Here is a 25687-nt window from a genome sequence, read left to right on the forward strand (position 1 = left end):
TCCGATAGTGCTTGAACTTTTAATTAATTATAATCCCGTTTTGATAACTATTTATATTTTGAAAATTAATTACTTGTAAACAATACATAAATTCGGTAATAGTTTTTTTTTGATATATTGAATTAAATTTAAATAAATTAAAAATTTATGGATCGAGTTGGTCATAAAATTTCAAAAAAAAAAAAAAAAAAAAAAAAACTGGGTGGAACGAAACCAACCGAAATATATTATTAATTTATGGACATTTATTATGAAACGACTCTTATAAATATATATATATATATATTTAGAAAAATATTATAACTGGAACAATTGAGTTGAGTCTTAAAAAATGTTCAAATCCCGATCAATTCTAACCCACGAACTCTCATAATTTAAAAAAATAAAATATTAAAAAATAAATAGATGTTAAAAGGTATTATTTTTGCGAATTTTATTTTTATACGTATTTTATCAATAATAAAAATAAATAAAAGATTTTATAGTAAATTAATATAATATTATCATTTATTACTTGGGCTGCGCATAAAATAGGCCCACGGCAAATATGATTTTAGTTAATGGGCTGGGCCGAATGACAAGATATTCCGGGAATCCGGCCCATTTATTCTAAGCTTTTGAAAATCCCTAGTATCATCTCGCGGTACCTCTTTTCCCCGATCTCTCTCTTTCACTCCCTTTCCTCTCGCGCTGCTGGTTGCCGACTGTCCAGCAGTGCCGTCCGCCGTCTGAGAAAATCCTACTGCACCGCCACTCCACTCATAAACCCTAGTTCTCCGCTAAAATGAACTGCTCTAGTAAGTTCTCCAATTTTTCATTCTCTTAAATTCATTGTTTTGCTTCTTCAATTTGTGCTGATCTCTGTTATTGTTATGTTTGATTTGCTCTACAGTCTCCGGCGAGATTCCGGAAGAGCCAGTTGTCTCTAAGAATTCTGGATTACTCTTCGAGAAGCGGTTAATCGAGAGGCACATTTCAGTATGCTTGTTTTTCTTTCCCTACCACTCAACTCGTTTCTCCTTTCCTTTTTAGGGTTTTTTGACTTTGTTTTTAGTTCACTCTGCGTAATGGGAGGCTGGTTTAGCTTGTCACTTTGGCTTTCTGTTTTTTATGCGTGATTTTCGCCTGTCTTTGGCTCGCGGAACTACAATTTCTGAATTTATGGGGTTTAAGGTCTGTTTGTTCTTTTGTAATTTGTTTTTTAAAGAATTAGGATACTTCATCCGAGGTCATTCATCGCAGCTGAGGATACTGAAACGTATGGAAGTTCAGTTTGATTTCCAAACTTGTAATATGTTAAAAACTAATACACGCCTTCAAAGATTTATTTTTTGAAATCTGGTCATGTTATAAACACATTTCAAATGACGGCAGTTTTCTCAGCTCAGAAAGAAAGCGTATTCCTTACTTTCCTAGTACCTTTTTTGCTATCTGTTTGCAACTGGAACTTCTTTGTCTTTAAAGAATTACAAAGGACCTTGTTTCTTTGTTGTTACCTTGGTTCGCAGCTCATCGGTTTAGCCTTGTTTTTATGGTTCCACGTTTCTCCCTTCTCTGCCTTATTTACAGGACATGTTTTTGTTAGAATCATCGTCTGTAACCAATTAAGTTTTCTGATAACTTGATGTATGTTTCTACTCTGAAAATTCTGTCGGCTGGTTTCAATTTGGGAATGGTAGAACAGATACATCAAGTGACAACATTTTAGAGATTATATCTCACCTCATTTTAAAAGATAATAACTTTAGTTTTTGGGTTGTGGTTACTAATAATTACTTATCTTTTAGTGACTTTGAATTAAATCTTATAAGAGTGATAGGTGAAGATGGAGTAGGGGAAGGAGGAAGGGTAGTGATTTTTGTATCATTTTCTGTTGCCTATTGCTGCTGAACATGAATAATGAATCCTTCTCTGCCTGATATCATTTATAGACACGACCTAATAATCCACCTCAAGTTTTGAGCAATTTACTCCAAGGAATTTTAATTTAAGTTCTGCAATGTTGTCTTGCTTTTATTGGGATATTCTTAGAATCATTTTTGAACAAAATAATATTGCATTTGATTAGTTTAATTGTTTGCATTGCATCACCAGGACTATGGGAAATGCCCTGTTACAGGCGAACCTCTTTCCATTGATGACATCGTTCCAATTAAAACTGGAAAGGTAGGAAATATCTCTAATTTTATTTAGTTCAATTCCTAACATTTTTGGGCCCTTCTGCATTTCTCTGTAAAACTTGTGTGTGGAATATTGCATGTTGGTGTGGATTTGGACAAACAATGGCCAATTGGTATGTCGAGTGGTCTGTAATCTGCCTAACTCTATTTGATGAAGCTAAAGAGTGCAGGGGTTAAATGCTAGAGACATCAGATAACCTAATTTATTTTCCATCTGAGTGTATTTTTTTTTTTCTTTCTAGTTTCCATCTTTAACTCTCATTATTTTTTCTGCAGATAGTCAAGCCCAGGCAAGCTGCTAGCATCCCTGGAATGCTCGGAATGTTCCAGAATGTATGAAATTATGGTCTAGTTGTACTTTTGATCATTATTCTGGAAAATTCTATATTTCATTATGTAATCATGGAAAATTATATATTTTTCATTTCTGTTTTTCATGGATTTTTGTTTATCTTGTGATGTATCTGTATGGCGTATGTGGCAGTATAATATTTTATGTTAAACTTTTTATCAAGTTACATCTTACACCCCCATTTCTTGAGTAAGCATGGGGTGCAATATAGTGAGAAAAAAGTGAATGTTTATCATACGTATTTTCTAGTAATTTATCTCTAGCAGGTTATGGCCTTATATCCTTAGGTATTGTGTACTTGACGATTGCCATTCTTTAAGCTTATGTGTCATATCATATTTAGGCGTTCATGTTGAAATTTGATTGCTAAGCTATTTTCATGTATTATGTAGGTTGTTTAATATGCATTCTTCTTTAGAAACTCTGTTGAAATTTAAGCTATCTTGTGCCTTAAGTTCTAGGATGTATTTCTATAATTATTATTTCTATTTGATTTGTAGGTTCTAACATAAAATTGTGTTATACTTATTTCTCTGTGTTTTTTTTAATCCTGCTATTACATATACTGTTTTCTTTTTAAATTAAAGCTAAAAATATGATTTTTCTGTAATGATAGGAATGGGATGTTTTGGTGCTGTCCAATTTTGCACTGGAGCAACAGTTGCATACAGCCAGACAGGAACTTAGTCATGCCTTATATCAGGTATATAATTTTTTTGTAAAAATTCATTTAAGTCCCGATTTCCAAGTGTGCAGAAAACTAGTGTATCTGTTATTTCAACTTAGGTATTGTAATCAATGTGTAATACCTCTTTGTTGATTTCATCTTTGTTCCATAATTCATCACCATGGACATTTTTGCCTTGGTTCAATATGTTAGACACATTTATGTTTTGCTACTTGGTGAAGTCATGGTGAGGTGACTTATGTTACAAGTCTAACTTGGTTTAATATCTTTTATTTCTTATAGCATGATGCAGCCTGTCGTGTAATTGCAAGACTTAAAAAGGAACGGGATGAAGCTAGGTCATTACTTGCTCAGGCAGAGAGGCAGATGCCCTTGTCATCAACTTCAATATCATCCAATGCTGCTGTCAATGTTAATGGCAAAAGAGGTTTGTCCTTTCAATCATCCCATCAGCGGGATTTTCATGAATTTTCTGGTTCTGATTTGCCTTGATTTTTCTTTGTGCCAGTTAATGAGGATGAGGAATTGGGTCCTGATGGGAAGAAAATACGTCCAGGAATATCAGCCACTGTTATCTCTGAGCTCACAGATTGTAATGCTTCCCTTTCACAACAAAGGAAGAAGCGGCAGGTATTTGATGACAATAAAAATTTATTCAAATATCATTATTTCTTGTTAAAGAAAAAGAGAAAATTGGTGAATGGATAACGTAAATGTTTAAGATATTAAGGTTTCCATGTAATGTGCATTAATTCATTATTTGGTTCTTTGTTCTCAGATACCTCCTACGTTGGTTCCTGTTGAGGCTTTAGAGAGTTACACCCAGATTTCTAGTCATCCACTTCATAAAACAAACAAACCAGGGATTATATCTCTTGACATCAATCATGAGAAGGTACGATTCTCAAGTGCATCAGCCTATATTAGCTTTCTTAAATTAGTGTTATATGGCCTTCATTTAAACAATTCCTTGAAGTCATACTTGCAAGTGTGACTAACTATTTTATTCAATCTAACCAATGGGCTTTTTTGGGATGAAGAATGGGACATGCATGCATTAAAAATTTGTGTGAGAGTTCATTCCTTTTGCTTCGTTTTCCCCTTATAATAATTAAAACTTTTAAGCCATAAAATAAGAATAGTTCAAATATTTAGAATGATTCATCCTTTTTTTTCTCTCCTTTTCGGTGAAAAGTGAAACTCATTAAAATTAAGTGGACATAAGTTGGTGATAATTTTGTCAATAATTTTGCAGTCATTAATTTAATCACGATAAGCTATTCTAGTAACTAATGTGATTTTAAGCATGGGGATCATGTCCACATGCCTAATAATCGAGCCATGTCTTAAAAACCTTCTATCATTCGTTGTTCATCTTGTTATGATAATTGATTATGCGTCTGCATGATGGTGAGTTAAAGGTTAATTTTCCTTTTTGATTTTTTGAACTATTGTATTCTAGAAAAACAATAGCCCTCGTCAATACTAAATCCCAAATTTGCTCCTCAGTCAAGAAATTTCATTTTGCTGGTTTTAGGATGTCATTGCGACTGGAGGGCTGGACACAAATGCTGTTCTTTTTGGTCGATCATCTGGGGAGATTTTATCTACACTGAGTGGTCATTCAAAGAAGGTTGCTGGATAGTACATCCAAGTGCTGGAGCTATTTATTATTAATATTATTTGCTAATGAGAACATTGAACATTGTTTGTTTAGGTAACAAGTGTCAAATTTGTCACCCGAGATGATTTATTCTTGACTGGTTCAGCTGACAAGGTGAGTTTTTTTCATTATGGTTTTGAGAGGAAAAAAATTTCTATTTTTGATTTTATGTTAAAAAATTTTTGTTTGGAATTTTTGAGGCTGCCAGGCAACTTCCGAAGGAGATCACATTTTCATCTTTGGCTGAGCATAGTCAATTCTGAACCAGATTTAATTAATTTTTGAAAAACAAATGAACTGCTGTCATCCTTAAATTCTTGGTAGCTAAGTAGTAGTGCTAGGTTTAATAATTTTAACATATAAATGAACAGCTTTTGCTTTGGTCCATAAATTCTTTGTTCTAACTGAGTGCCTTAGGTTCGTTTACTTTGGCTTCATGGACATAGTTATTTTAACTTAACCAGGATGATCATGCCATACCGTATGAACTATTTTTATTATTTTTCCAATCTAAACTCTTGCTATTTTTCTGGATTGAATCTGAGAGAAATAAGAACTTCTATTCCTAATTGTGCAGACTGTCCGTGTGTGGCAACCATCTGATGACGGGAACTATAATTGTAGACACATTTTAAAGGATCACACAGCTGAGGTAAGTCAAATTTAATTCAATGGTCACTAAAATAATTGATTATTGCTGATTACAACTGAAGCAAGGTTAAAAAACTCCACCAAGTTATGTGTGACTGGTTGTGTTGTCCCAATTGCTAAGAGTATGATAACAATCTATGATACCAAAGAATTATTAAATAGGAGCTGAATGGTTCTGATTTTGTATGACTTAATTTCACGCCTTAATGAAGTGTAAAGGAACCTCAACTTTCTAAAATCTTACAGGTCCAAGCTGTTACCGTCCATGCTACCAACAACTTCTTTGTTACTGCCTCCCTTGATAACACATGGTGTTTTTATGACCTTGCTTCAGGATTATGCCTAACCCAGGTTAGTAGGGATCTTAATTTTTCATTACTGTAAGTTCGTTTACTACAATGTCTTAAATGTGTTGTGATTACTTTACTTGACTCGATATTTTTATGTCCACACTATTGTGTATGCTCTAGGTGCTAGGCCTTTTATGTTTTTGTTTCTGAAAGATTGATGATTAGCTGTCGATATACTTTCAAATATATGATTTAACTCTGTCAATTGGTTAGGATAGGTAAAGGTTTTGGATTCGGTTAAGAACTTTTCCGCTTTCTAAATTTATTGGGATTCGATATCATGTAGACAAAATTCCTCAATGTTGAAGAGTGGTCAGTTGGTCATAGAGTAATCATTGACCTATACATAACACTATTATAAAGCTATTATTGAATACAAGGGCACTAAAGAGCCTTAAAACGTATGTTCCTCAAATCTGATGTTCCACATTTAGTCTCCTTTAAACAACGATTATTGAACACCAAATATGGTCATAAAATTGATTGAACTATTGAGGAAAACAACTTATCTAAATAATGTGCTGTGCTGCCGGCCAAACATATTGTTGAGAATAAGTTTGTGTTTGCCATTTGACTAACATGTCAAGTTTTGGGCTAGTGGTAGGGTCTGAAAGTTGTCTGCGTTTTGTAGGCAATGTACAAGGGTCTGAACTGTTCCCATGTTAAGCACGTACAAGTTACTTTTAGGACATCACAAGTTTATTTTCTGAAATATTGTTCTATTTTGCAGTCACACATGATCAAATAAAAATAGAATGTTGTAGTTTTTAATAAAGGACGCCCATTGGCATTTTTATAACCCGTTTTTGGTTGGCTGGAAATGGGTATGGATGTATGGTTGGGTTATGACGTTTCAAATAAGTGGAATGTTAAGGCTACCATCAATGTCTCAGTTATGCTGTAAAATGATTCACGTTGTCTATCTCTGCTTGAATTATAGCAATTTTATCTTATCCTCCACAGGTTGCAGAGGCTTCAGGAACGGAGGGCTACACATCTGCTGCCTTCCATCCTGATGGTCTCATCCTTGGAACGGGCACGTCGGAGGCCCTTGTTAAAATTTGGGATGTAAAAAGTCAGGTGTGAAATTTTCTTACTCTTGCAAGATGCATTCCCATATCTCTAAATTCATACACTCATTTCTGTAATGTTTTTGCTTACAGAAAAATGTGGCTAGATTTGATGGACACGTTGGGGCAGTGACAGCTATATCTTTTTCTGAAAATGGTTACTTCCTTGCGGTGTGTGTTAAATTGTTACAATTAAGGGTAATGTTTAACTTTGACATAACTGCAACTAATAAATATCTAAACTGCAGACTGCAGCTCATGATGGAGTAAAGCTGTGGGACCTTCGAAAATTGAAGAATTTCCGTACATTTGCACCTTATGATTCAGAAACTCCAACAAACTCCGGTATGTTTCCTTTTGTGGATGCCGAATGATATAAGATTTTACGATTTCTGTAGCATCTTTTCGATTAAGCCCGACATTTATTCGTCTTGCTTGTTGGAATTTCTGAACATCTGTTTCTGGTTCTGTAGTGGAATTTGACCATAGTGGATCTTACCTTGCAATTGCTGGCTCAGATATAAGGTAAGCGTTTGACTCTTGGAATTACTTCTAACCTTCCCCCTATTTATTATTGGAAATATGAACGAACCAAACGCTTTTTAGTTTAAAAATCATCCCCCCATCATCCTCATTCGATTCTGCCTGCGACGATAGAGAACAATAAGCTAGTAAGGTTTATGTATTACTCATTTTTAGTTCATCAGCAATTTTTATAACGTTTAATGTCGAGGCTTTAACACGCAGAGTTTACCAAGTTGCTAGTGTGAAATCTGAATGGAATTGCATCAAAACTATTCCAGATTTATCTGGCACAGGTACCACAACATTACAAATAACTGCAACTATATAATACAAAACTGGCGCTGATGAAAATTGGGGTTCTACTTCTTTTCAGGTAAAGCAACCTGCCTAAAATTCGGAACGGATGCAAAATACTTGGCAGTCGGATCCATGGATCGAAATCTTCGGATTTTTGGTGTGCCTGGGGAAGACGGCCCGATGGAGACATAAGTTGAAATTCTGGAAAAGATGAACGCTAGCTTCCCGCTATATTTGCCCAATTACAGGTTTGAATTATGAAATTTAAAAACCAGATTATGAAGCAGAGGCATCTTTTAAAGATACTCCAGCAAAATTGAGGGTTACAACACCCAGATCAAAAATTTCACCAATTTTTTCTTCTTCTAGTAGTTTGAACTAATCTCGTTTCTATGAATGTATTATTTTGTTGAGTAAAAAGATTATGTAGCTGTGTCACCTTCAGGTAGCCATAGAACTGTTAATATACGCTGACATTTTTTATTGGCCGTTCTTTTGCATTTTGGCAGTGAAAAAACTTTAATAGAATTATCCTTATTACTGTTCGACATTTGCTTTAATATGTTCATTGTTACTGTATTTTAAATTGAATATTCAGTTTGATAATGTATTTGCTTACAATAATGTATCTCTCTTACTCTTATCCTATGGTAGCTTAAGACTAAATTTCCAGATCCAATCTGCTTCATACAAAGCATGTGTTGCACATTTTCATTGCATCTATAAAACCGATGAATTCATTCTCTTCTAGAGAAGCGACGAACGAGACGGGTCTTCATAGGTCCTTACAAAAGAAAGACGTACGAGAGATTTTCATCATAAACTCAAGGTTGCGTAAGTACAATTGATATTTATATTTATATTCTTTTTCATGGTTAGAATTTACTTTCTGAAAATGCATGCTAAGCGTCATGTGGATAACATGTTTTGGACAAAAATGACCGTGACACTAAGCATAAATTTCCAAAGTTACCAAGTGTGTCACATGGTCCACTAGTCCTTTTGACTTTTTTTCAAATACACATTTAAAGAGTTAGAATTGTCTTGACTCGGGAAGAATTTCAAATTTGATCCCTACCCCATTTATTGAATTTTGGAGGGTATACGAGAATATCCGAATTATTTTTAAGAAATTTATAAAATTTTCTTTTTAAAATTATTGACAATTTTTTTTTCAATTAATAAATATAATAAATAATTTTAAAAATTTCCATAATAAAAATTGTAACGCCTACATATAGATAAAAAGTAGTAATAATTCCATGTGATGCAGAATATTTTTATTATTTTCATTTATAATAACAATAAGTTTAAAAACAGTAGCAGACAAATAACTTTCATTTTCCACCCACTTTAACACACTCAATAAGTACTCTTAAAATGATTTTTTTCTTAAAAAAAATTTAAAAAAATTGTTCGCTATCTCCCTTTCTCTTGGCACTCATAATTATTGCAAAAGCTTTCTTACTTCAAGGAGGCTTTAAATGATTCATGAGTGAAGTATGATGAATTTAAGAGCTTCATTCCACTTAATAAGATCATTACATTAATCTGATTCAAACCTTCTTTGAAGGGGAAAAAAATGAAGAAAAAGATACTTGTGCACGTCTAAAGAGGCAAAGCTAAGCCAAAGTGGGCGGCGAATGGCTGAGGAGCTTCACAAAGCCAAAACCCTCGGCCGCTTTTGAGCACAAAGAGGTATAATCCAACCCATTTTTCCTTTACAACAATACCCATTTCCCCCAAATCCCCAAGGTTTTAGAGCTCCATGATTTGTTGCTTTAATGGGGTTTTCTTCTTTCAATCCTTTCTCTCTTCTTCTTCTTCTTCTTGTTTCCATGGCCTTCTTGTCCTTTTTTGCTCTTATCCCACCTGCACAATCTGCCTCTGATTACACTTCTTTGGTCTACAAGGGTTGTGCTAAGCAAGCCCTCTCAGATCCATCTGGGGTTTACACCCAAGCGCTTTCAGCCCTTTTTGGCTCCTTGGTTTCACAATCCACCAAGGCTAGATTCTACAAAACCACCTCTGGAAGTGGCCAAGCCACCATTAATGGCCTCTTCCAGTGCAGAGGGGACCTCACCAATGGCGACTGCTACAATTGTGTGAGCAAAATCCCTCATATCGTTGAGTCTCTCTGTGGCAAAGCTATAGCCGCCAGAATCCAACTCTATGGCTGCTATTTGCTCTATGAAGTTTCTGGGTTCGCCCAAATTTCAGGGTTTCAAATGCTGTACAAAACTTGTGGAGCTACCAATGTTGCTGGAAGTGGCTTTGAGGAGCGGCGGGATACTGCCCTCTCTGTTTTGGAGAATGGTGTTGTGAGTGGCCATGGATTTTACACTACAAATTACCAATCTGTTTATGTTTTGGGGCAATGTGAAGGGGATTTGGGTGACTCAGATTGTGGAGAATGTGTGAAAAATGCAGTCCAAAGAGCTCAAGTTGAATGTGGGAGCTCAATTTCAGGCCAGCTCTATCTCCATAGATGCTTTATAAGTTATAGTTACTACCCAAATGGGGTTCCTTCAGGAGGATCATCATCTTCATCTTCTTCATCATCATCATCATCTGGTAAGAACAAACCATGAATGGCTTATAGATTTCAATTCTTAGAACACAAAAGGGTTGTTTTATCTGATAAATTGGAAGTGAAACAGGAGTAAATACAGGGAAAACAGTAGCTATAATCCTCGGAGCAACAGCAGGAGTGGTTTTTGTGGCGATTTGCTTGCTTTTTGCAAGAGGGTTGATGAAAAAACATGATGATGGTAAGTAGAGAAACAAAAAACAGATCTGAGATTGCTTTGTTTTGGATTTTAATCTTTGTTTATGAACTATGAACTATGAACTATGAACTATGAACATTGTTTGCAAAATCTTTGTGTGTGCAGATTAATGAAAGAAGAAGCAAGATTGGATGATGATTCTAAGATCATCTTCAAAGATGCAAAAACTATTCTTTCTTTCATTCTTTCTTTTTATGAACAGAATCTCTTCTTTTTCTCTGAAAAGGATGTGATTTTTTTGTTGTTGGTCAATTGGGGTTTTGTTTGAATGAATGATATGTATCAAACTGAAGTATTTTTTTTGCATATAAGTGAAGGAGAAGCAGCTGCTGGCACTCCCTTCTCTCTCTCTTAAACTTTGCTTCTTTTTATCTGTGCCATTCTTCTCTGTTTTCTTACCACTTTTTTATGCTTTTCACAAAGTTGCTTCATTTCTTTCTCATCCCAACATATTGTTTTGAACACTTTTTTCTTTTTTCTTTTCGAGTTGGAGTTTACGATGACGTAATTGAATTCGTTTTGTTCACGTCTCCATTGAATTCGTTTTGTTCACGTCTCCAATGAATGAATGAATGAATTCAAGGGTATGTTTGAAGAAGTTTTGACTGTCTTTTACGACTTTATGAGCTTTGCTACGAGGATTTCATCTTCTTTTAATGTAAGTGTATATTTCACTTACAATTCTAGGCTTCTAATGGAGTTGGGAAGTATAAGTATGTGTAACACGAAGGATTATAGAAAGTTTCGTGCTATATTGAAAAGTGGGTGTAAAAACTTCAGAGCTAGTGCTAGCGAAGATGCTGGACCTCAAGGGGAGTGGATTGTGATCGGTGGGCTTGAGCTGTTACAAATAGTATCATAGCTAGATACCGAGCGGTGTGCTAGTGAGGACGTTGGATCCTAAGGAAGTGGATTATGAGATCCCGCATCGGTTGGAGAGGGGAACAAAACCTTCTTTATAACTGTGTGGAAACCTATCTCTAATAAATGTGTTTTAAGACCGCGAGACTGATGGGGGCCTAGCGGACAATATCTTCTAGTAGTGGGCTTGGGTTGGTAAGTACTTGTGTCGCCTACTATTTTTACTCAACAAATATATATGTGAACGATCAAACCTTCCGTCTTCAATGTCACCCGATGTTGCTATAATAATAACAAGGTAATATAGGAATTTATAAAGTATTTTTTAATTTAAAAAGGAAAGGTTACTAATTATTAATCTACAGCATTTCTTTAATAAATAAATCACCCTAATTTGTAGGAGAAAAATGAATAAATAAAATCATTGTGAAAATGGAAGAAATCAAATGGAAGTCTTTCTTTTCTGATTTAAAAACATAATTTTGAAAATAAGGAATTTAGAAAAAAATTGAGTTTATATATAATTAGAAATTTAATTCCAATTTTAATAATGATTTAAAATAATATTATTTATGTAGTAGAATTAAATATTTGGATGAATATGAATAATTATTAATTCATTTATAAACTAAAATTTGTATAATTATTATTTTACCATATCATATAAATTATAATATATAAATAATTTTACATTTTAAAACATCAAATTTAAAATTGCAATATAATCCTGATATAAAAACATTAATTTAAAAAATTTCACAAAATTTTATAACAGGTTGAGACATCAATCTTTTCTTATAAATATTAAAAGAAAATGGTTAATGAGATTCTGAGAGAACGAACCTCGCCGCCGCCATATTTTCTCTGATCGTCTCTCTCCTCCGTCAACAAACCGAACACTATTTCTTCAACCCAAGTTCACCGCCGTCCGCCGGCCGGAAACCCTTCAGCCGCCGATAGAAACCGTCGTCTTCCTCCTCTATCCATTCTAATTAGCCCTTCCGATCCAACGCTTCTACCCCTGTTCATACATAGCCACATGCCGATCGAAAGCTAAATAGCGAACATGAATGACTTATTCGATCCAGACCCAATACCACCACGAGCGCCACCCCTGGCAGCGGCGGGGAAGTCAGATCCTCGCATCATCCATGCCCAAGCCATCAAATCTCCGGCCACCGATCGTTCTGTTTACAACAATCTGATAACTCTCTACGGCAGAGCAAACTTGCTGCACTATTCCGTTCGTCTTTTCGACCAAATCCCATTGCCCAATGTTGTGTCTTGGACTGCACTCATCTCTGCTCATTCCAACACGTTTCTCGCTCTTCGCCATTTTGTTTCTATGCTCCGATGCCCATCTTTCCCTAACCAACGGACATTAGCTTCTCTTTTCAAGACCTGCGCTTCGCTCCCTTGCGTCTCTTTTGGGCTTTCCCTTCACTCCCTTGCCCACAAACTCTCACTCTGCAGTGAACCCTTCTGTGGCTCTGCGCTTGTGAATTTCTACTCCAAATCCCATTTGTTCGATGACGCCCGTAAGGTGTTCGATGAAATTTCTGACACAGACGAGGTTTGCTATTCTGCCCTCGTCGTTGGTCTGGCACAGAATGCTCAATCCATTGATGCATTATCAGTGTTTAGAGAGATGAAAGCTTCTGAAGTTGCGTCGACGATGTACAGTGTCTCTGGTGCTCTTCGTGCTGCGGCTGATCTTGCTGCGCTGGAGCAATGCAGGGTTTTACATGGCCACGCTGTGGTTGTCGGACTGGATACTGATGTGATTGTTCAAACTTCTCTGATTGATGGGTATGGGAAATCGGGGCTCATAATTGATGCACGGCAGGTGTTTGAGGAAAGTTTGGGATGTATGAATGTTGTGGGGTGGAATGCGATGTTGGCAAGTTATGCACAGCAGGGAGATAAGAATTCTACGCTTGAGCTATTCAATTCAATGGTATCTTTTGGGCTGTGTCCTGATGAGTACACCTTCTTAGCCATTCTAACATCATATTGCAATTCACGTCTAGTTGGTGAGATTGAACTGTGGCTGAGAAGGATGAGAGTGGAGTATGGAGTGCAACCTACCCTAGAGCATTTTACTTGCCTGATAGATGCAATGGGGAGAGCTGGGAAGTTAGAAGAAGCTGAGAGGATAGCCATGACAATGCCTTTTGTGCCAGATGCTGCAGTTTGGCGTGCATTGCTATCGAGCTCTGCTAGCCATGGAGCAGGCGATATGGCATGGGCCATGGCAAAACGGTTACTCGAGCTTAACCCGCACGACGACTCGGCTTATGTGATTGTTGCTAATGCTCTATCTTCTACAGCAAGATGGGAGGAAGTGGCAGTAGTGCGGAAGATGATGAAAGAGAGGCAGGTGAAGAAGAAAAGTGGGAGGAGTTGGATTGAAGTTAGAGGGGAAGTTCATGCGTTTTAAGCAGGGGACAGAAACCATGAAAGGACTGAGGAAATCTATGCAAAGCTAAGAAACTTGATTTGGGAGATAGAGAAGCTTGGGTATGTCCCAATTTGGGCTGAGATGCTTCATGAAGTAGGGGAAAAGGAAAAGAAGGAAGCACTTTGGTATCACAGTGAGAAATTGGCGCTGGCTTATGGGGTGCTGGTCGGGGCGGCACCACCTGGAAAAGCTCTACGAATTGTAAAGAATCTAAGAATATGCAGAGATTGTCATCAAGTTTTCAAGTATGCAAGTAGGGTGCTGGGGAGGGAGATTGTAGTTAGAGATGTAAATAGATACCATAGATTTCTAAATGGTAGCTGCACCTGTGGAGACATCTGGTAAAGTTGAATCCAAACAAATCCCTAACTATGAAATGCAAAGGGGATTTAATTTAACCTTCCTATTCATTATATTTGTCTCAGATCAATATTCTGCAAATTTGAACACAATCACAATGCGTGCTATATCTCTTCTGTTCTAATTACTTCAAACATTTTCTCGGATTTTCTCCGCAACCAAATTTTACATACCAAGAAGATACGGAAAATCGAATAGGAAAAATACTTTCAAAGAACTGCAATCCTAGAATCATTATCATAATTCATCATAAGAGAAACGAACCTCGAGAATAGAGAACCGAAGAAACCATCTCGGCAACGGCGACGGAACTTTGCAAATCACTTTCGAATCGACACGGCAGGGGCACCGAGCAAGGTAGCCTGCTGCAACTCGAGTTCATTTAGTTGCTGTTCGCGATCCATCTCGATGATGAGCGGCACAACGAGGATGAGGAATGTAGTGCCGGCTATCCAGGCGGCCTTTCCGTACATTTGAATTGGCTATAGATCGAGGACTCGGACACGGAGCGCGATAGCCTGGAAAAAGACACCGGCCGCGTTGTCGTCGTCGTCGTCATTGTTGCTGAGCGACAATCGCTTCTTGGCATTGACCGCCATGAGAGACGTAGAGAGGAAGTTGGCTTTCGGGGGATCGAGCGCCAACAGTGCTAACGAACTTTTGGACTTGAATCCTAAAAAGCACTCTTAGTATGGTAAGAAAAATGATCAAATATTCATCTTAAAAACCACTCTTATTTATTATTTTCTAAAATTTAAATCAAACATTTTTATTATTTATAATTTTTGTGAGATTCTAAGGAGAACAGTACTAGTGTGAAAACCTCTCACTAACAAACGCGTTTTAAAAACCCTACAGACACGAATACGAATAAAAAACACAGAGGGGAAGCCTCTCCTTAACAAAGACGTTTAAATAACTCTACATACACAATTTAAAAGCTCGGAAAACTAAAAAAGGAGAAGGGAAGCTCGAGAGGGAATACTCAAAAAGGAGAACATCTACCAGTAGTATGAAAAAAACTGACATATAGTTTCTGAGGGCATCGAATTTTCAAGACTTCGATCTCATCTCATACAACTACAACTTTCACACAATTTCAAGCATTTGACAGCACGTTTGTAACTTGAAAACCTCATGTGACTTCATAATAGAATTTTCATTTCCTAGTTACATACGATCAAGCTCCATCGAGCGAGCCTATCTCAATGATTGAATTTACATCATCTAGCTCCTCACCAAGTGTAAAAGTTCGAGATACCAAAGTTCTAACCATCCAAAAACTAGAGTGGTGAGCAAAAGAGATGAAGTGATGCTAAAGCATTTCAAATTTTCAATGCCTAGTAAAGTGAAGTGTTTGAACTATTAATCAACAAGTACAAAACCTCTCTTTATATACTCCAAACAAGAAAATGGCAGCTTCAGAAGACTTTCTACTTCAAGGGATTTAGATATCAATGTGTTCATTAAAAGATCCCGGTCGAGATACTCACCGTTCATTTCGAAACCTTTGCACACAACCAGAGATGTATTGCAAACCCACGGAACCGCCACTGTGAATCCTAAACCAGAACTTTCACCAGAAGAACTCCCATCTCGTGTTAGAACATCCTTGTACGCTCGACCGATTCGAGATACGTACTTTCCCATTGGCAATATATGTTCAAGAACAGATGGGACAGAGCCATCAGAAGTCAAGAGATCGGAATCAGAGTGAAGATTCACCACCACAGTTCCATGTTTAGGATGAAGTCGCTTGCTGAGAGCTTCAAGAAATGTGGAATTTGGATCCCAGAGTTTGTTCGGGAATATGTCATCTCCATCGTAAGCATCAATGAAGATCATGTCGTATAGATTGGTCGTGTTGCAGACGAAATCCTCTGCATCTAATTCGTAGAGGAAAAGTCTTTCATGGATGCCTTTCCACATGACATCGTCAATGGATTCGGGTCGGGCAAATGCATGCTCTCCTGATGCAGTCATAACTGAGAACGCTGGGAAGCCCATGGCTTGGATTGAGGCCGAGATCACAAGAGGGTCGATTTCAACTATGTCAACGTTGGCACCTGAAAAAAAAACACAAGTATTTGGAGCTAGCTTCGTGATTAACCCTTTAATTTTAAAGATCCCAGTTCTATGAACAGAACAGCTGAAAACAGTTCATGCTTGGTGCAACATGTTATAATAACGAAAAAGAAATGACAATCTTGACAAAAAGTAGGTAGAAAAGCCTAGAAACTCGACCCAAATATACAACCAAAACCAGACAAGAATTTAAAATTACCCACCACTAGCAGATATTATCCGTTTTGGCACATTACGTATCACCGGTAACCTCACGGTTCTAAAACGCGTCTAGTAGGGAGGAGTTTCCATCCATACTCTTATAAGGAATGCTCCGTTCTCCTCTCCAACCGATCTGGATCTCACAATCCACTCCCATTGGGGCCAGCGTCTTCACTGGCACACCGCCCGATGTCTGGCTTTGATACCATTTGTAATAGCTCAAACCCATCGCTAGTAGATGATATAGTCCACTTTGGCTCGTTACATATTGCCGTCAACCTCACAGTTTTAAAAAGCAACTGCTAGGGAGAGGTTTCCACACTCTTACAAGGAATGTTTCGTTCCCCTCTCCAACTGTTGTGGGATCTCTCCAATAGGGTCGTTACATATGTAGAATCCACTAAATATATGTTTGGGTTTCTTTTTCACCCGCAAACATATACTTGATTTAGAACAGATGTTAAATAATTTACTGAAAATCAGTCCTTACAATCATTCTTCGCCATCCTCTATAATCTTGCTACTCGTAAACGACAGCGTGACGTTATTACTTGTAACATTCCTAAATTTTATTCAGCTAATTGATTGTTGTGGTGAAGGTCATTGACTAGTATTACATCAAATTCATAGATGCAGAAGAAAGAGAACTCTTACCTTGAATTTTACTTGCTAAAAATAGAGGCAAGCTCCCACCACCATGACCAATACATAAAATACGTAGATTTTGTTTTCCTTGGATTGCATTCAAAAGATCATACCCACAAGATGCAATAGTGGTCAGCCCAACTGATATCATACTCTTTAGATCTGAAATTTTGAACATATGATTACATTAGTCACGTTATTGTTCAAATTCCTTGTAAGAGAAGCTTAAGTTGATTGGGGGAAGCAATGGTTAGCATTATTGGATCAAGTTTAGAAAATGGGGGAAAATAGATGGAGAAATTACAAGGAACAGCCAAACAATGCGCCTGCTGCATGAGGAAAATTGACTCTGGTTTTGATTCCCGGTAAGCAGCCATTACTTTAGCTGTGCTTTGGCGAGTATTGTCATTGAAACGAAGCACTCGCCATTGATATCCAAGAATCCCGAACCGTTCCCCGTTCTTGCAACCAGGGCATACCTCTGCATATCTTTGCTGAAGCCACCTTCCAGTCCCTGGCCAATGAAGCCCACTCTGCATTATTTTGAAAACCAATATCTTCCTCAGGAAACGAGAAATAAAAAAGTCCTTACGAGTAACGATCGAGCTGAAACTTAAGCTATTCAAAGATTTTGAAAGAAAACGCCGCAAAAACTAGAAAAAAAAATGGAAGAACAATCACATTCGAACAAGATTACTACAAATCAAGCCGTCCTTAGATAGATAGAGAGAGAGAGACTAACAGGCCTGGAGGAAGGGTATGAAAGAACAGAGACGACGCCATTTCCTTTCTCAGATGTTGAACTGAAAACAGTGCGGCCGTCGCCGTCGCCGTCGTAATCGTTCCCCCACCATTCTGAGGCGTAAAACCAGTCTCCCTCGTCCTCGATACGACGGCGAGTTTCCGCTGAAAACCGCCGAACGCCCAGCCCTCGCAAAATTCCGGCTCTACGCCACATCACTCAGGCAAATCCAGGGGCCCAGAATGAGGAATGATCGAAGAATCCATAGCCGAAGCTTGGAGTTATAAACCTCGCAAGCTTCATCGGTCTCTGCAAATTGTGTGAATTAAGGGTTTAAGCGTCTGGTTGATGGAAGCATTGTATCCTGATCTCGAATAGGCAGCTATCCCTAACCCGGACAAGAATATGAGGCTAAATCCGTAAATTCGCATTATATTTTCAAACTAATATAATTTAAAATTGTCGGCAATGTGGATTAAAGAATATGATAATTTTATAAAATAACAATCTGGAAATTCGGAAAAAACTTTTTTATTTAATAATTTTAACATTTATACTTTTTAAAAAATCAATCGAAGACAGATTTGTAATAGTTTTATTTTTTTTATTTTTTTAATAATTATAATTAATTTTCTTTATTAAAAATGGATTGTGCGTAAATTTCTATTTTGTGTGTAAATTAGGTTTTTAATTATAAATCTAAAATTATTAGCAAATATAGCAAAACCTTATTCAGCATGTGAAATGACGAAAAGCCCCATTAAACCCTTTCAGCCCAACTTCTGGTTATCTCTAAAATCCCGCTTCATCTTCATTTCTTGCTTTTCAAGTCGCCAACCGTCTTCCATATTTCTTCCTCCTTTGGTTTTCGATTTCGTCGCTGTTGATTCTGAGGTTTTCTTCGCTGATTTCTTCTTCCTTCTGTTCATCTTCGTAATTCTTACATGTTTGTTGTTTCACTGAAGTTCATCATGTTTGTTGTTTGTTCTTTTGAAGAATCGCGATTCTCAGCCATTTGAAACTGACTAACTGTGTGCTTGTAGCGAAATTGATTCCGCATTTCAGCCTCGTTTGAGTGGCTTCAGCGTTAATTTTGCAGAGCTTCTCCTCTTCAAGCTCGCGTCTCCATTCCTTTACCAGAAAAGTTACTAGGCGCCATAGCTTCTGCTCTCAAGGTACGCTTTCTTCTGCTTCTGCTCTCGAAGAAAACACGATGCTAATAAATCACCTTCTGAACTACTTCAATTATCCTATGTCTTTTCTTCCACAGGTAAGGAACTGAGTTGATTCATTATTTATGATACATTTTTTTCTTCCAATTGGTTTTGGTTTAGCTGCTTACCGATTCTTTATTTTTGTTTTCTTATTTGATTGTAGAATAAAAACTTCTAATCATAAACTTCCAATTGGTTTTGGTTTAGCTGCTTACTGATTCTTTAATTTAGCTGCTTACCATTGGAAGTGAAGTATATCGGCAATATTTGAAATCACAATTACAATTATTGCAGATAGACTATTAGCAACAACAGCTTATTAATGATAAACTTCACTCGGGCTGCATTTGTTGGTTCAGTTTGCTATTTTTTCTTCGCATAATAATTCTTCCAACATGTTTGATTGTTGTTTAATCGAATCAAATCAGAGTGCGGAGTACTCTGATTAAGGAGAAGGAGATGATCATGAGTTTATAGGTAAGGAATACATCTTTATTGGTATGACTTCTTTTGAAGAAACAAAAAATAAAGTCATGAGAGCTTATGCTCAAAGTAAACAATATCATACCACGATGGAGGTTCGTAGTTCCTAACATGATATCAGAGTCATGTTAGTCGAATAAAGAAGTTGTGAGATCGAATCTGTAGTCAAAAGTGACTTAAGTATCGAACAATGGTATAGTTTGTTTGAGGGCTCTAGAGAAGAAATCCACATTTGAGGGCTCCATAGGCTTGAAGGGAGGGGAGGATTGTTGGAAGAAAATCCCACGTTGGCTAATTAAGGAGATAATCACGAGTTTATAAGTAACGGATACATCTCTATTAGTATGAAACATTTAGAGAAGACAAAAAAACAAAGTCACGAGAACTTATGCTGAAAGTGAGATCCATAGGTGAAGAAGCTTATGATTGAAATCTTCGTTTTTTGTTTTGACAGGTGGACAAGGGAAAAGAACCCATGCAAACTGAAGAATAAAAAAGAAAGCTTAAGGTTCAAAGTAGGAGCATCATCTTGCAAGAAGAAAATGAAAATGATAAATGAAGAGGTACTTACAAATTTTTTATCTAATTATATATATTTTGACTTTAATTATATTTACAACAATTATACGTTATTTTATATATTAAAAAAAACAATTTTATTCACGATTAGGTCATTAAATATAAAAATGTGAACATGCTTAGTTGGATGAAGAAAAATTAGGAGGCTAATGAAATTAAAAAAAAAAAAACAAAAAAGAAAGAAAAATACTTTTAACATTTGTTATTTATTGAGAGAATTTGGAATCAAATGCTTACAAAAATGCATAAATGGCAAAGAATCTTGTTTAAAAATAGGTAACGTAACTAATAAAATCATTACCATATTAGTATAATTTTAAAAAACAAAGAACAATAGAATTATGGTTCGATAAATTTTGATAACTAAACCTTTTAAAAATTACAACAGAAAAATAAACCTAAAAAATATTATCAAGCTCGACCCAAGAATATTAAAAAGTAGATGTAAATAAATGAAAATTCAAAATCTCGGGATGTTATATAAAAAAAAAGTATTAATGCACGTCTTAACCCTACATGTATGAATTCTTGTTATATGTTTCTTACTCCACAGACAAGCATATTTAACTATTTTTCATATTTGTTATACTGAGATCATTAAAATTTTATCGGATTGGTATGAATTTATATATTTCCATCCCAATATTGATGGTGTCTTAAAAAAAGAAGTCGTTATTATTTAATTATATTCAATAATTCCCTTAATTGACCTTTATTTGTTTAGGTGAAAAAATAGCCTCCATTTATTGACTAAGGTTTTAGGATATAAAAAACAAGTGTCCTAATCACTTTTCGCCACCTTTAAAACAAAATCAAATAAGATTTCCCAGATTCTTGATACACTCCAAACAAATAGGGGGAAAAAACTGTATCAATTGCGGGAAAATCCTCATGAAGATCAGAAAGAACTGAACCCCACCAATCAAGAAACAAAAATCTAAACCCTAAATCCAAAAATGGACGAGAAGGAATGGAAGAGACGAAACATTGAAATTTGCGTTGGAACCCAATTTGATTCTGTTCTTAACTCAGGAGGAGCAAAAGGTAAAGGCCAATGGGGTCCGCCACTGCGAAGGTTTCAGACAAATGCGCCCTTTGGCTTTCGTTGACCCAACGATCACTTCTGATTTGATTCATTTCAATTTCTGAAAACCCCAAAAGCCGTTTCTCCCTTAACTTGGCGCACTACTCATTCTTTTCTCTCTTTGAAGACAAGCATTGAACTCCTGATTTCTGGGTATCTTTTTCTTCTACTACTGATTCGTTTTCGATGGTTCAAAATCCAACGCCCATATGCCGCATCTCTGTTCCTAAGATGATGAAGGACCAGCCTGCAAGTGGGTTTGATCTAATCTGGGTTTGTTTTTGATCTTTTTGTTCTTGCTCTTTGTGTTGATTTTTGTTGTTTTTGTTGGGCTTGCAAGTCTATCCGAAGGTGAAGGTGAGGGAGGAGAACGAGCTCGATGATCACCCTGCTGTAAATGAGCAGAAGAGAAGTTATCTGTTGTCTTTGAAAGATTTGGAATCACTATTTCTTGAAGACTCCTCAAATTCTTCAGGTACTCTCTAGTTTCTGGGAATTGTTATAAATTTATGGGTCTGTTTCTGCTTGAACGAAGCATCTTTGTGCTGTTGTCTTTGTTTCTAATCTTTTCGTGTTGTGGAAGCTGAAAAATGAAAAACCAGAAGTTGACAGTCAGTTTAGATAGATATATCATAAATTTGAAGTTTAAATGTTGATATTAGCTTATTAGCTTTCTTTTTCAGAACTACATAGAGAAAGGGCATCTTGTTCTGATCTAGGGACACCAAACTTCAGAGCAAAAGTGTGGAGTAAGTTTCCACCAAATCTGACAGAAAACGAAGGTTCCAGTAACCTATGATTGCCATCGTCAAAAACAACTCATCCCAATTTTGATTGATTTTGCTTGGAATTTGAAGATATTTCAAAACATACCTTTGATCTTTCCTAAACGTTTCAAAAGTTTCAAAAGTATCCTTAGAGTAGAAGTTGAAATCATATATAGCTTGTTAAACACAAAACCGACATGACATCAACTATAACACTCAGCTTGAATTAGGTATGAGAGAATAACATTCAAATACATGAGTTTTTTTAGAATAACACCAATCATAATAAATGTTGAATATTTTACTCTCTGAATTTTGACCTCACGGTTTTATTGCAAAAATGTTTGTATTCACAGGAAAGGAGCATCGTGTTTCTTCATCATCCACTGCTAAAGTTCCGAAAGTTTACAGTCCTAATGTAGTAAAGCCATCCACTTCTGAATCTCAAGGTACGAAACTAACATTATATGTTCATCCCTATAAACAAAAAACAGTAGATTTTCATTCTGTTCTGAAATATCAGCTATGTTTGGTTTGCTAAAGCAGATAAGAGGTGTAACAAAGTTAATACTAGAGCCAGTTCAATCCCAATGCCTCGTGCCGTCCTATCCAGCCCTGGTATTTCCTACCTTCTATGAACTAGTCTCACTATGATTCATCTCTATGTTTATGGCCTCTTGAGCATCTTTAAGTTCATCAAAATGTCTCTCGTGAATATCATTTTATTAATTGAAGCTTTCTATTCTGTTTTCTCCAGAAAATGATCTGATGATTGGGAAGAAAAACAGAAAACCAACTGAAAAACCATCAGTCTTGAAGAATCACAATTCAGTTCAGTCCAGACACTCACAGTGTAAGATCGTCGCTAGGCACAGTGGCAACGAAAATCCCATCTGCTCGAGGAAATCCAAGGAAACTGTCGTCGATAGTAAATGTCGATCGGCTGGGAAGAATAGAAGCCAGAGTCCTTGAGGTGATGCTATCATCAAGCATGTAATTAGCTTCTTCCAATAGGGGAGAAATATAAGACTCGAGTCAAGGCTTGCACTGTCTAAATGCTCAACAAGGCAAGAGGTTCCTCGTTCGTAGCGTAGCTTACAGATGTTTTGAACTTGAAAACTTGAAATGAATGAAGTTCTAGTAACAGCTCGCGAAATTTTCCACTGACATAGCTATGAAACTGATCTAGACGTGCATTTTTATTCATCACTATGTTGTTTGCAACTCCATCTCCAGATTCAACAGCTTTAAAACACAACAGATTCTATCAAAATGCGGGTTCGAACGATCTCCCGAAAGAAAGACGTGTCCGCTATTGTTTATCTCAACCCAACTACACCCTGGTTGTTTCTTAACTCCATTGTTCTTCATTCTTGCCAAAATCCTTTCAGCATCTTCTCTTTTCCCACTTCCCAAATACATTTCTGCTAAAATCAAATACACTCCAGAGTTATGAGGCTCCTTCTCCAGAACCTTTTCACCTGCAATCACCCCTACATCATAATTCTTATGGATTCTGCAAGCTCCAAGCAAAGCCCCCCAAACACTCGGAGGAACTTCGATTTCCTCTGTTTTCATTTCGACTAGAAAACTCAGTGCCTCGTCAATAAGCCCGAATCGCCCGAACAAATCAACTAAGCACGTATAATGCTCGCTCAATGGCTGAATAGAACATTCGTTTTTCATCAAATTGAAATAGTACCTTCCTTGTTCCACTAGACCCTTATGGCTACAAGCAGACAGAACACCAATAAAGGTTATATGATTAGGTTCTATGTTAGCTAATCTCATTTTTTCAATCATTTCCAGTGCTTCTTTTCCATTTCCATGGTGAGCAAACCCACAGATAATAGAATTCCAAGAAATTACATCCCTGCTCGACATCGAACGAAACTCCATCAAAGCACAATCCATGTTCCCACATCTTGCATACATAGTAACCATAGCATTTGAAACCGAAACAATGTCACTGAATCCAGCTTTTATAACAAGTCCATGTGCTTGTCTACCAAGCTGCAAAGCTTCCAGGTTGGAACAGATCGTTAGAACACTCGTAAATGTAGCTTTATCGAGACATGGACCTAACTTTATCATTCTAGTAAAAAGCTTCAAACCTTCCTCGCCTCGGTCGTTCTCTCCTAATCCGAATATTGTAGCATTCCATATGGTTGCATCCTTATCCTGGATTGATTCAAAGATCTTCACTGCTATTCCAACTTCACCAATCCCAAAGTACCCCACGATCAAATTAGTCCATGAAACTATATTACCATATGGGGTTTTCTCAAGAACTCCATGAGTCTCTTTTACCAGTCCATTCCTTATGTATGCTAGCACAATATTGTTCCATGTCTTTTGGCATTTCTCTGGCATTTCCATAAAAAGTCTCCTAGCATCGTCAACCCTTTGGCTTCCAACCAATCCATTCACTAAACCGTTCCAAGAATCAAAGTTTCGATCAGGCATTTTCTCAAACAGCTCCTCTGCCATTTCAATCTGCCCATTCTCTATATACCCAGCCATCATGGCATTCCACGCTCGATCATCTTTCATGGGCATGTTCTCAAAAAGCTTCCTTGCCTTATCAACGCGTCCTGCACGGGCAAGCCCCGAGATCATGATGGTCCACGACACAAGATCACGCCTGTTCATTTTGCCAAAATACACTTCAGCCGAATCAAGTTTGCCGCAGTTTACAAGCCCTCCAATTATCAAGTTCCAAGAAATTACATCTTTCAAAGGCATTTCATCGAACAACTGTATCGCTTTCTCAAGTAACCCATTTCGAACATACCCCGCAATCATCGAATTCCAACTCACAACATCTCTAAACGGCATTACATCAAAAATCTCCTTCGCACCATCAACATCCCCACATTGCATCAACCCAGCAATCACCGTATTATAAGAAAAAATATCTCGCTCTGGCATTCGACGAAACAAGCTAATCCCATCACTACACCACCCGTTCAAGAAGTAGCCGCGAATCATCGCGTTCCAAGTCACAACATTTCGTTGAGGCATTTCGTCGAACAGTTTCTGGGCTTCTTCCACTAACCCATTTCTCATACAGCTTGAGATCTCGGAATTGAGAGGCTTTAGATTTGGAAACGTGGGTGGAGCATGACGGCCTTGCAAGCAGGAGGTGGAAGTTGAAAGCAAGATCGATGTCCTGCGATATAGAGAGAAAATCCATGTGGGTCTGAGTGCAAATGAGGGCTGAGCTACAAAGAACATTCTCCATTAGTTTTAGAAACCAGAGCAGAAGGGAAACAGAATCGAGTGGGTAATTTATACAGCTTTGTGCCAGCTGTCAGTCCCTTTAATATAAATATATTTTCAATACATATTTAAAAAAATAATTATTTTTCAGACAGTAATATTTAAAATAAAATATTATTTTTAAAAACCATAAAATTTAAATTTTTAAAAATTATATGAAACATCTAATATTTATTTACTTGTATATTGATTATATTGAAAAATAAAAATTTTAAAATAATTATTTCTTTTTAAAGAATAAGTAACACGAATTCTTACCGATTAATGAAAAATTCTAGACCCAATTTTTGCAAAAATAAATTGAGAATTTTACAAAAATAAAAAAATGAAATAGGTGACCGAGACGAGACGAGGAAGG

General features: G+C 36.7%; 6 protein-coding genes across 13 annotated transcripts; 4 read left to right on the forward strand and 2 right to left on the reverse strand.

Moving 5' to 3' along the window:
• The first annotated feature begins 636 nt into the window (after positions 1 to 636).
• On the forward strand, positions 637 to 8326 carry LOC111800120 (pre-mRNA-processing factor 19). Its single transcript, XM_023683705.2, has 18 exons — positions 637 to 797; positions 893 to 978; positions 2095 to 2166; positions 2457 to 2513; positions 3149 to 3235; positions 3503 to 3647; positions 3729 to 3850; positions 3999 to 4115; positions 4758 to 4853; positions 4938 to 4997; positions 5461 to 5535; positions 5781 to 5885; positions 6848 to 6964; positions 7048 to 7125; positions 7203 to 7299; positions 7428 to 7479; positions 7702 to 7772; positions 7853 to 8326. Exons 1-18 carry the CDS (start codon positions 785 to 787, stop codon positions 7966 to 7968), a joined length of 1566 nt encoding a protein of 521 aa, XP_023539473.1. The 5' UTR covers positions 637 to 784; the 3' UTR covers positions 7969 to 8326.
• An 850-nt stretch (positions 8327 to 9176) lies between these two features.
• Positions 9177 to 10915, forward strand: LOC111800121 (plasmodesmata-located protein 2-like). 2 transcript variants are annotated; one of them, XM_087126221.1, is made up of 3 exons: positions 9177 to 10350; positions 10440 to 10547; positions 10671 to 10915. In XM_087126221.1, exons 1-3 carry the CDS (start codon positions 9561 to 9563, stop codon positions 10673 to 10675), a joined length of 903 nt encoding a protein of 300 aa, XP_086982347.1. In that variant the 5' UTR covers positions 9177 to 9560; the 3' UTR covers positions 10676 to 10915. The 2 variants fall into 2 exon arrangements, with proteins under 2 accessions (XP_086982347.1, XP_023539476.1); XM_023683708.2 differs by having other exon boundaries at positions 9202 to 10350; positions 10437 to 10547.
• Positions 10916 to 12181: 1266 nt separating this feature from the next.
• Positions 12182 to 14270, forward strand: LOC111801097 (pentatricopeptide repeat-containing protein At4g33170). Its single transcript, XM_087126490.1, is given in 1 exon segment — positions 12182 to 14270. A coding segment is annotated over 1 exon segment (1740 nt). The 5' UTR covers positions 12182 to 12492; the 3' UTR covers positions 14233 to 14270.
• A 320-nt stretch (positions 14271 to 14590) lies between these two features.
• LOC111801098 (S-adenosyl-L-methionine-dependent methyltransferases superfamily protein) lies at positions 14591 to 18264 on the reverse strand. Of its 2 annotated transcripts, XM_087126491.1 has the most exons (5): positions 17921 to 18264; positions 17483 to 17711; positions 17188 to 17340; positions 15741 to 16313; positions 14591 to 14920 (listed from the first exon to the last, which is right to left on the reverse strand). In XM_087126491.1, the coding sequence occupies exons 1-5, from the start codon at positions 18134 to 18136 to the stop codon at positions 14730 to 14732; spliced, it is 1362 nt and encodes a 453-aa protein (XP_086982617.1). In that variant the 5' UTR covers positions 18137 to 18264; the 3' UTR covers positions 14591 to 14729. The 2 variants fall into 2 exon arrangements, with proteins under 2 accessions (XP_086982617.1, XP_023540847.1); XM_023685079.2 differs by lacking the exon at positions 14591 to 14920 and having other exon boundaries at positions 15388 to 16313; positions 17921 to 18262.
• Positions 18265 to 18706: 442 nt separating this feature from the next.
• On the forward strand, positions 18707 to 23214 carry LOC111799527 (uncharacterized). Of its 6 annotated transcripts, XM_023682875.2 has the most exons (9): positions 18707 to 18814; positions 18917 to 19095; positions 20072 to 20180; positions 21229 to 21533; positions 21621 to 21755; positions 21964 to 22062; positions 22404 to 22496; positions 22591 to 22665; positions 22805 to 23214. In XM_023682875.2, the coding sequence occupies exons 4-9, from the start codon at positions 21467 to 21469 to the stop codon at positions 23017 to 23019; spliced, it is 684 nt and encodes a 227-aa protein (XP_023538643.2). In that variant the 5' UTR covers positions 18707 to 18814; positions 18917 to 19095; positions 20072 to 20180; positions 21229 to 21466; the 3' UTR covers positions 23020 to 23214. The 6 variants fall into 6 exon arrangements, with proteins under 6 accessions (XP_023538643.2, XP_023538646.2, XP_023538644.2 ...); XM_023682878.2 differs by lacking the exons at positions 18707 to 18814; positions 18917 to 19095; positions 20072 to 20180 and having other exon boundaries at positions 20987 to 21533; positions 21964 to 22029; XM_023682876.2 differs by lacking the exons at positions 18707 to 18814; positions 18917 to 19095; positions 20072 to 20180 and having other exon boundaries at positions 20997 to 21533; positions 22594 to 22665.
• LOC111799526 (uncharacterized) lies at positions 22752 to 25408 on the reverse strand. Its single transcript, XM_023682874.2, has one exon. It carries the CDS (start codon positions 25282 to 25284, stop codon positions 23257 to 23259), a length of 2028 nt encoding a protein of 675 aa, XP_023538642.2. The 5' UTR covers positions 25285 to 25408; the 3' UTR covers positions 22752 to 23256.
• Positions 25409 to 25687: the final 279 nt, after the last annotated feature.

The sequence above is a fragment of the Cucurbita pepo genome, chromosome 8, assembly GCF_057944985.1.
Source record: "Cucurbita pepo subsp. pepo isolate OVF chromosome 8, ASM5794498v1, whole genome shotgun sequence".
Taxonomy (NCBI): Eukaryota; Viridiplantae; Streptophyta; class Magnoliopsida; order Cucurbitales; family Cucurbitaceae; genus Cucurbita; species Cucurbita pepo.

Coding starts and splice junctions, on each gene's coding strand:
- LOC111800120 (XM_023683705.2), top strand. Junction 2,167..2,456: donor TTCCAATTAAAACTGGAAAG/GTAGGAAATATC, acceptor TTTTTTCTGCAG/ATAGTCAAGCCCAGGCAAGC. Junction 5,536..5,780: donor TAAAGGATCACACAGCTGAG/GTAAGTCAAATT, acceptor AAAATCTTACAG/GTCCAAGCTGTTACCGTCCA.
- LOC111800121 (XM_023683708.2), top strand. CDS start 9,561: ATGGGGTTTTCTTCTTTCAATCCTTTCTCTCTTCTTCTTCTTCTTCTT. Junction 10,351..10,436: donor TTCATCATCATCATCATCTG/GTAAGAACAAAC, acceptor GAAGTGAAACAG/GAGTAAATACAGGGAAAACA.
- LOC111801098 (XM_087126491.1), bottom strand. CDS start 18,136: ATGTGGCGTAGAGCCGGAATTTTGCGAGGGCTGGGCGTTCGGCGGTTT. Junction 17,712..17,920: donor CATACCCTTCCTCCAGGCCT/GTTAGTCTCTCT, acceptor AAAATAATGCAG/AGTGGGCTTCATTGGCCAGG. Junction 16,314..17,187: donor TTTAGCAAGTAAAATTCAAG/GTAAGAGTTCTC, acceptor TTTTTTTTTCAG/GTGCCAACGTTGACATAGTT.
- LOC111799527 (XM_023682875.2), top strand. CDS start 21,467: ATGGTTCAAAATCCAACGCCCATATGCCGCATCTCTGTTCCTAAGATG. Junction 21,534..21,620: donor GATGAAGGACCAGCCTGCAA/GTGGGTTTGATC, acceptor TGGGCTTGCAAG/TCTATCCGAAGGTGAAGGTG. Junction 22,063..22,403: donor AAATCTGACAGAAAACGAAG/GTTCCAGTAACC, acceptor TTGTATTCACAG/GAAAGGAGCATCGTGTTTCT.
- LOC111799526 (XM_023682874.2), bottom strand. CDS start 25,284: ATGTTCTTTGTAGCTCAGCCCTCATTTGCACTCAGACCCACATGGATT.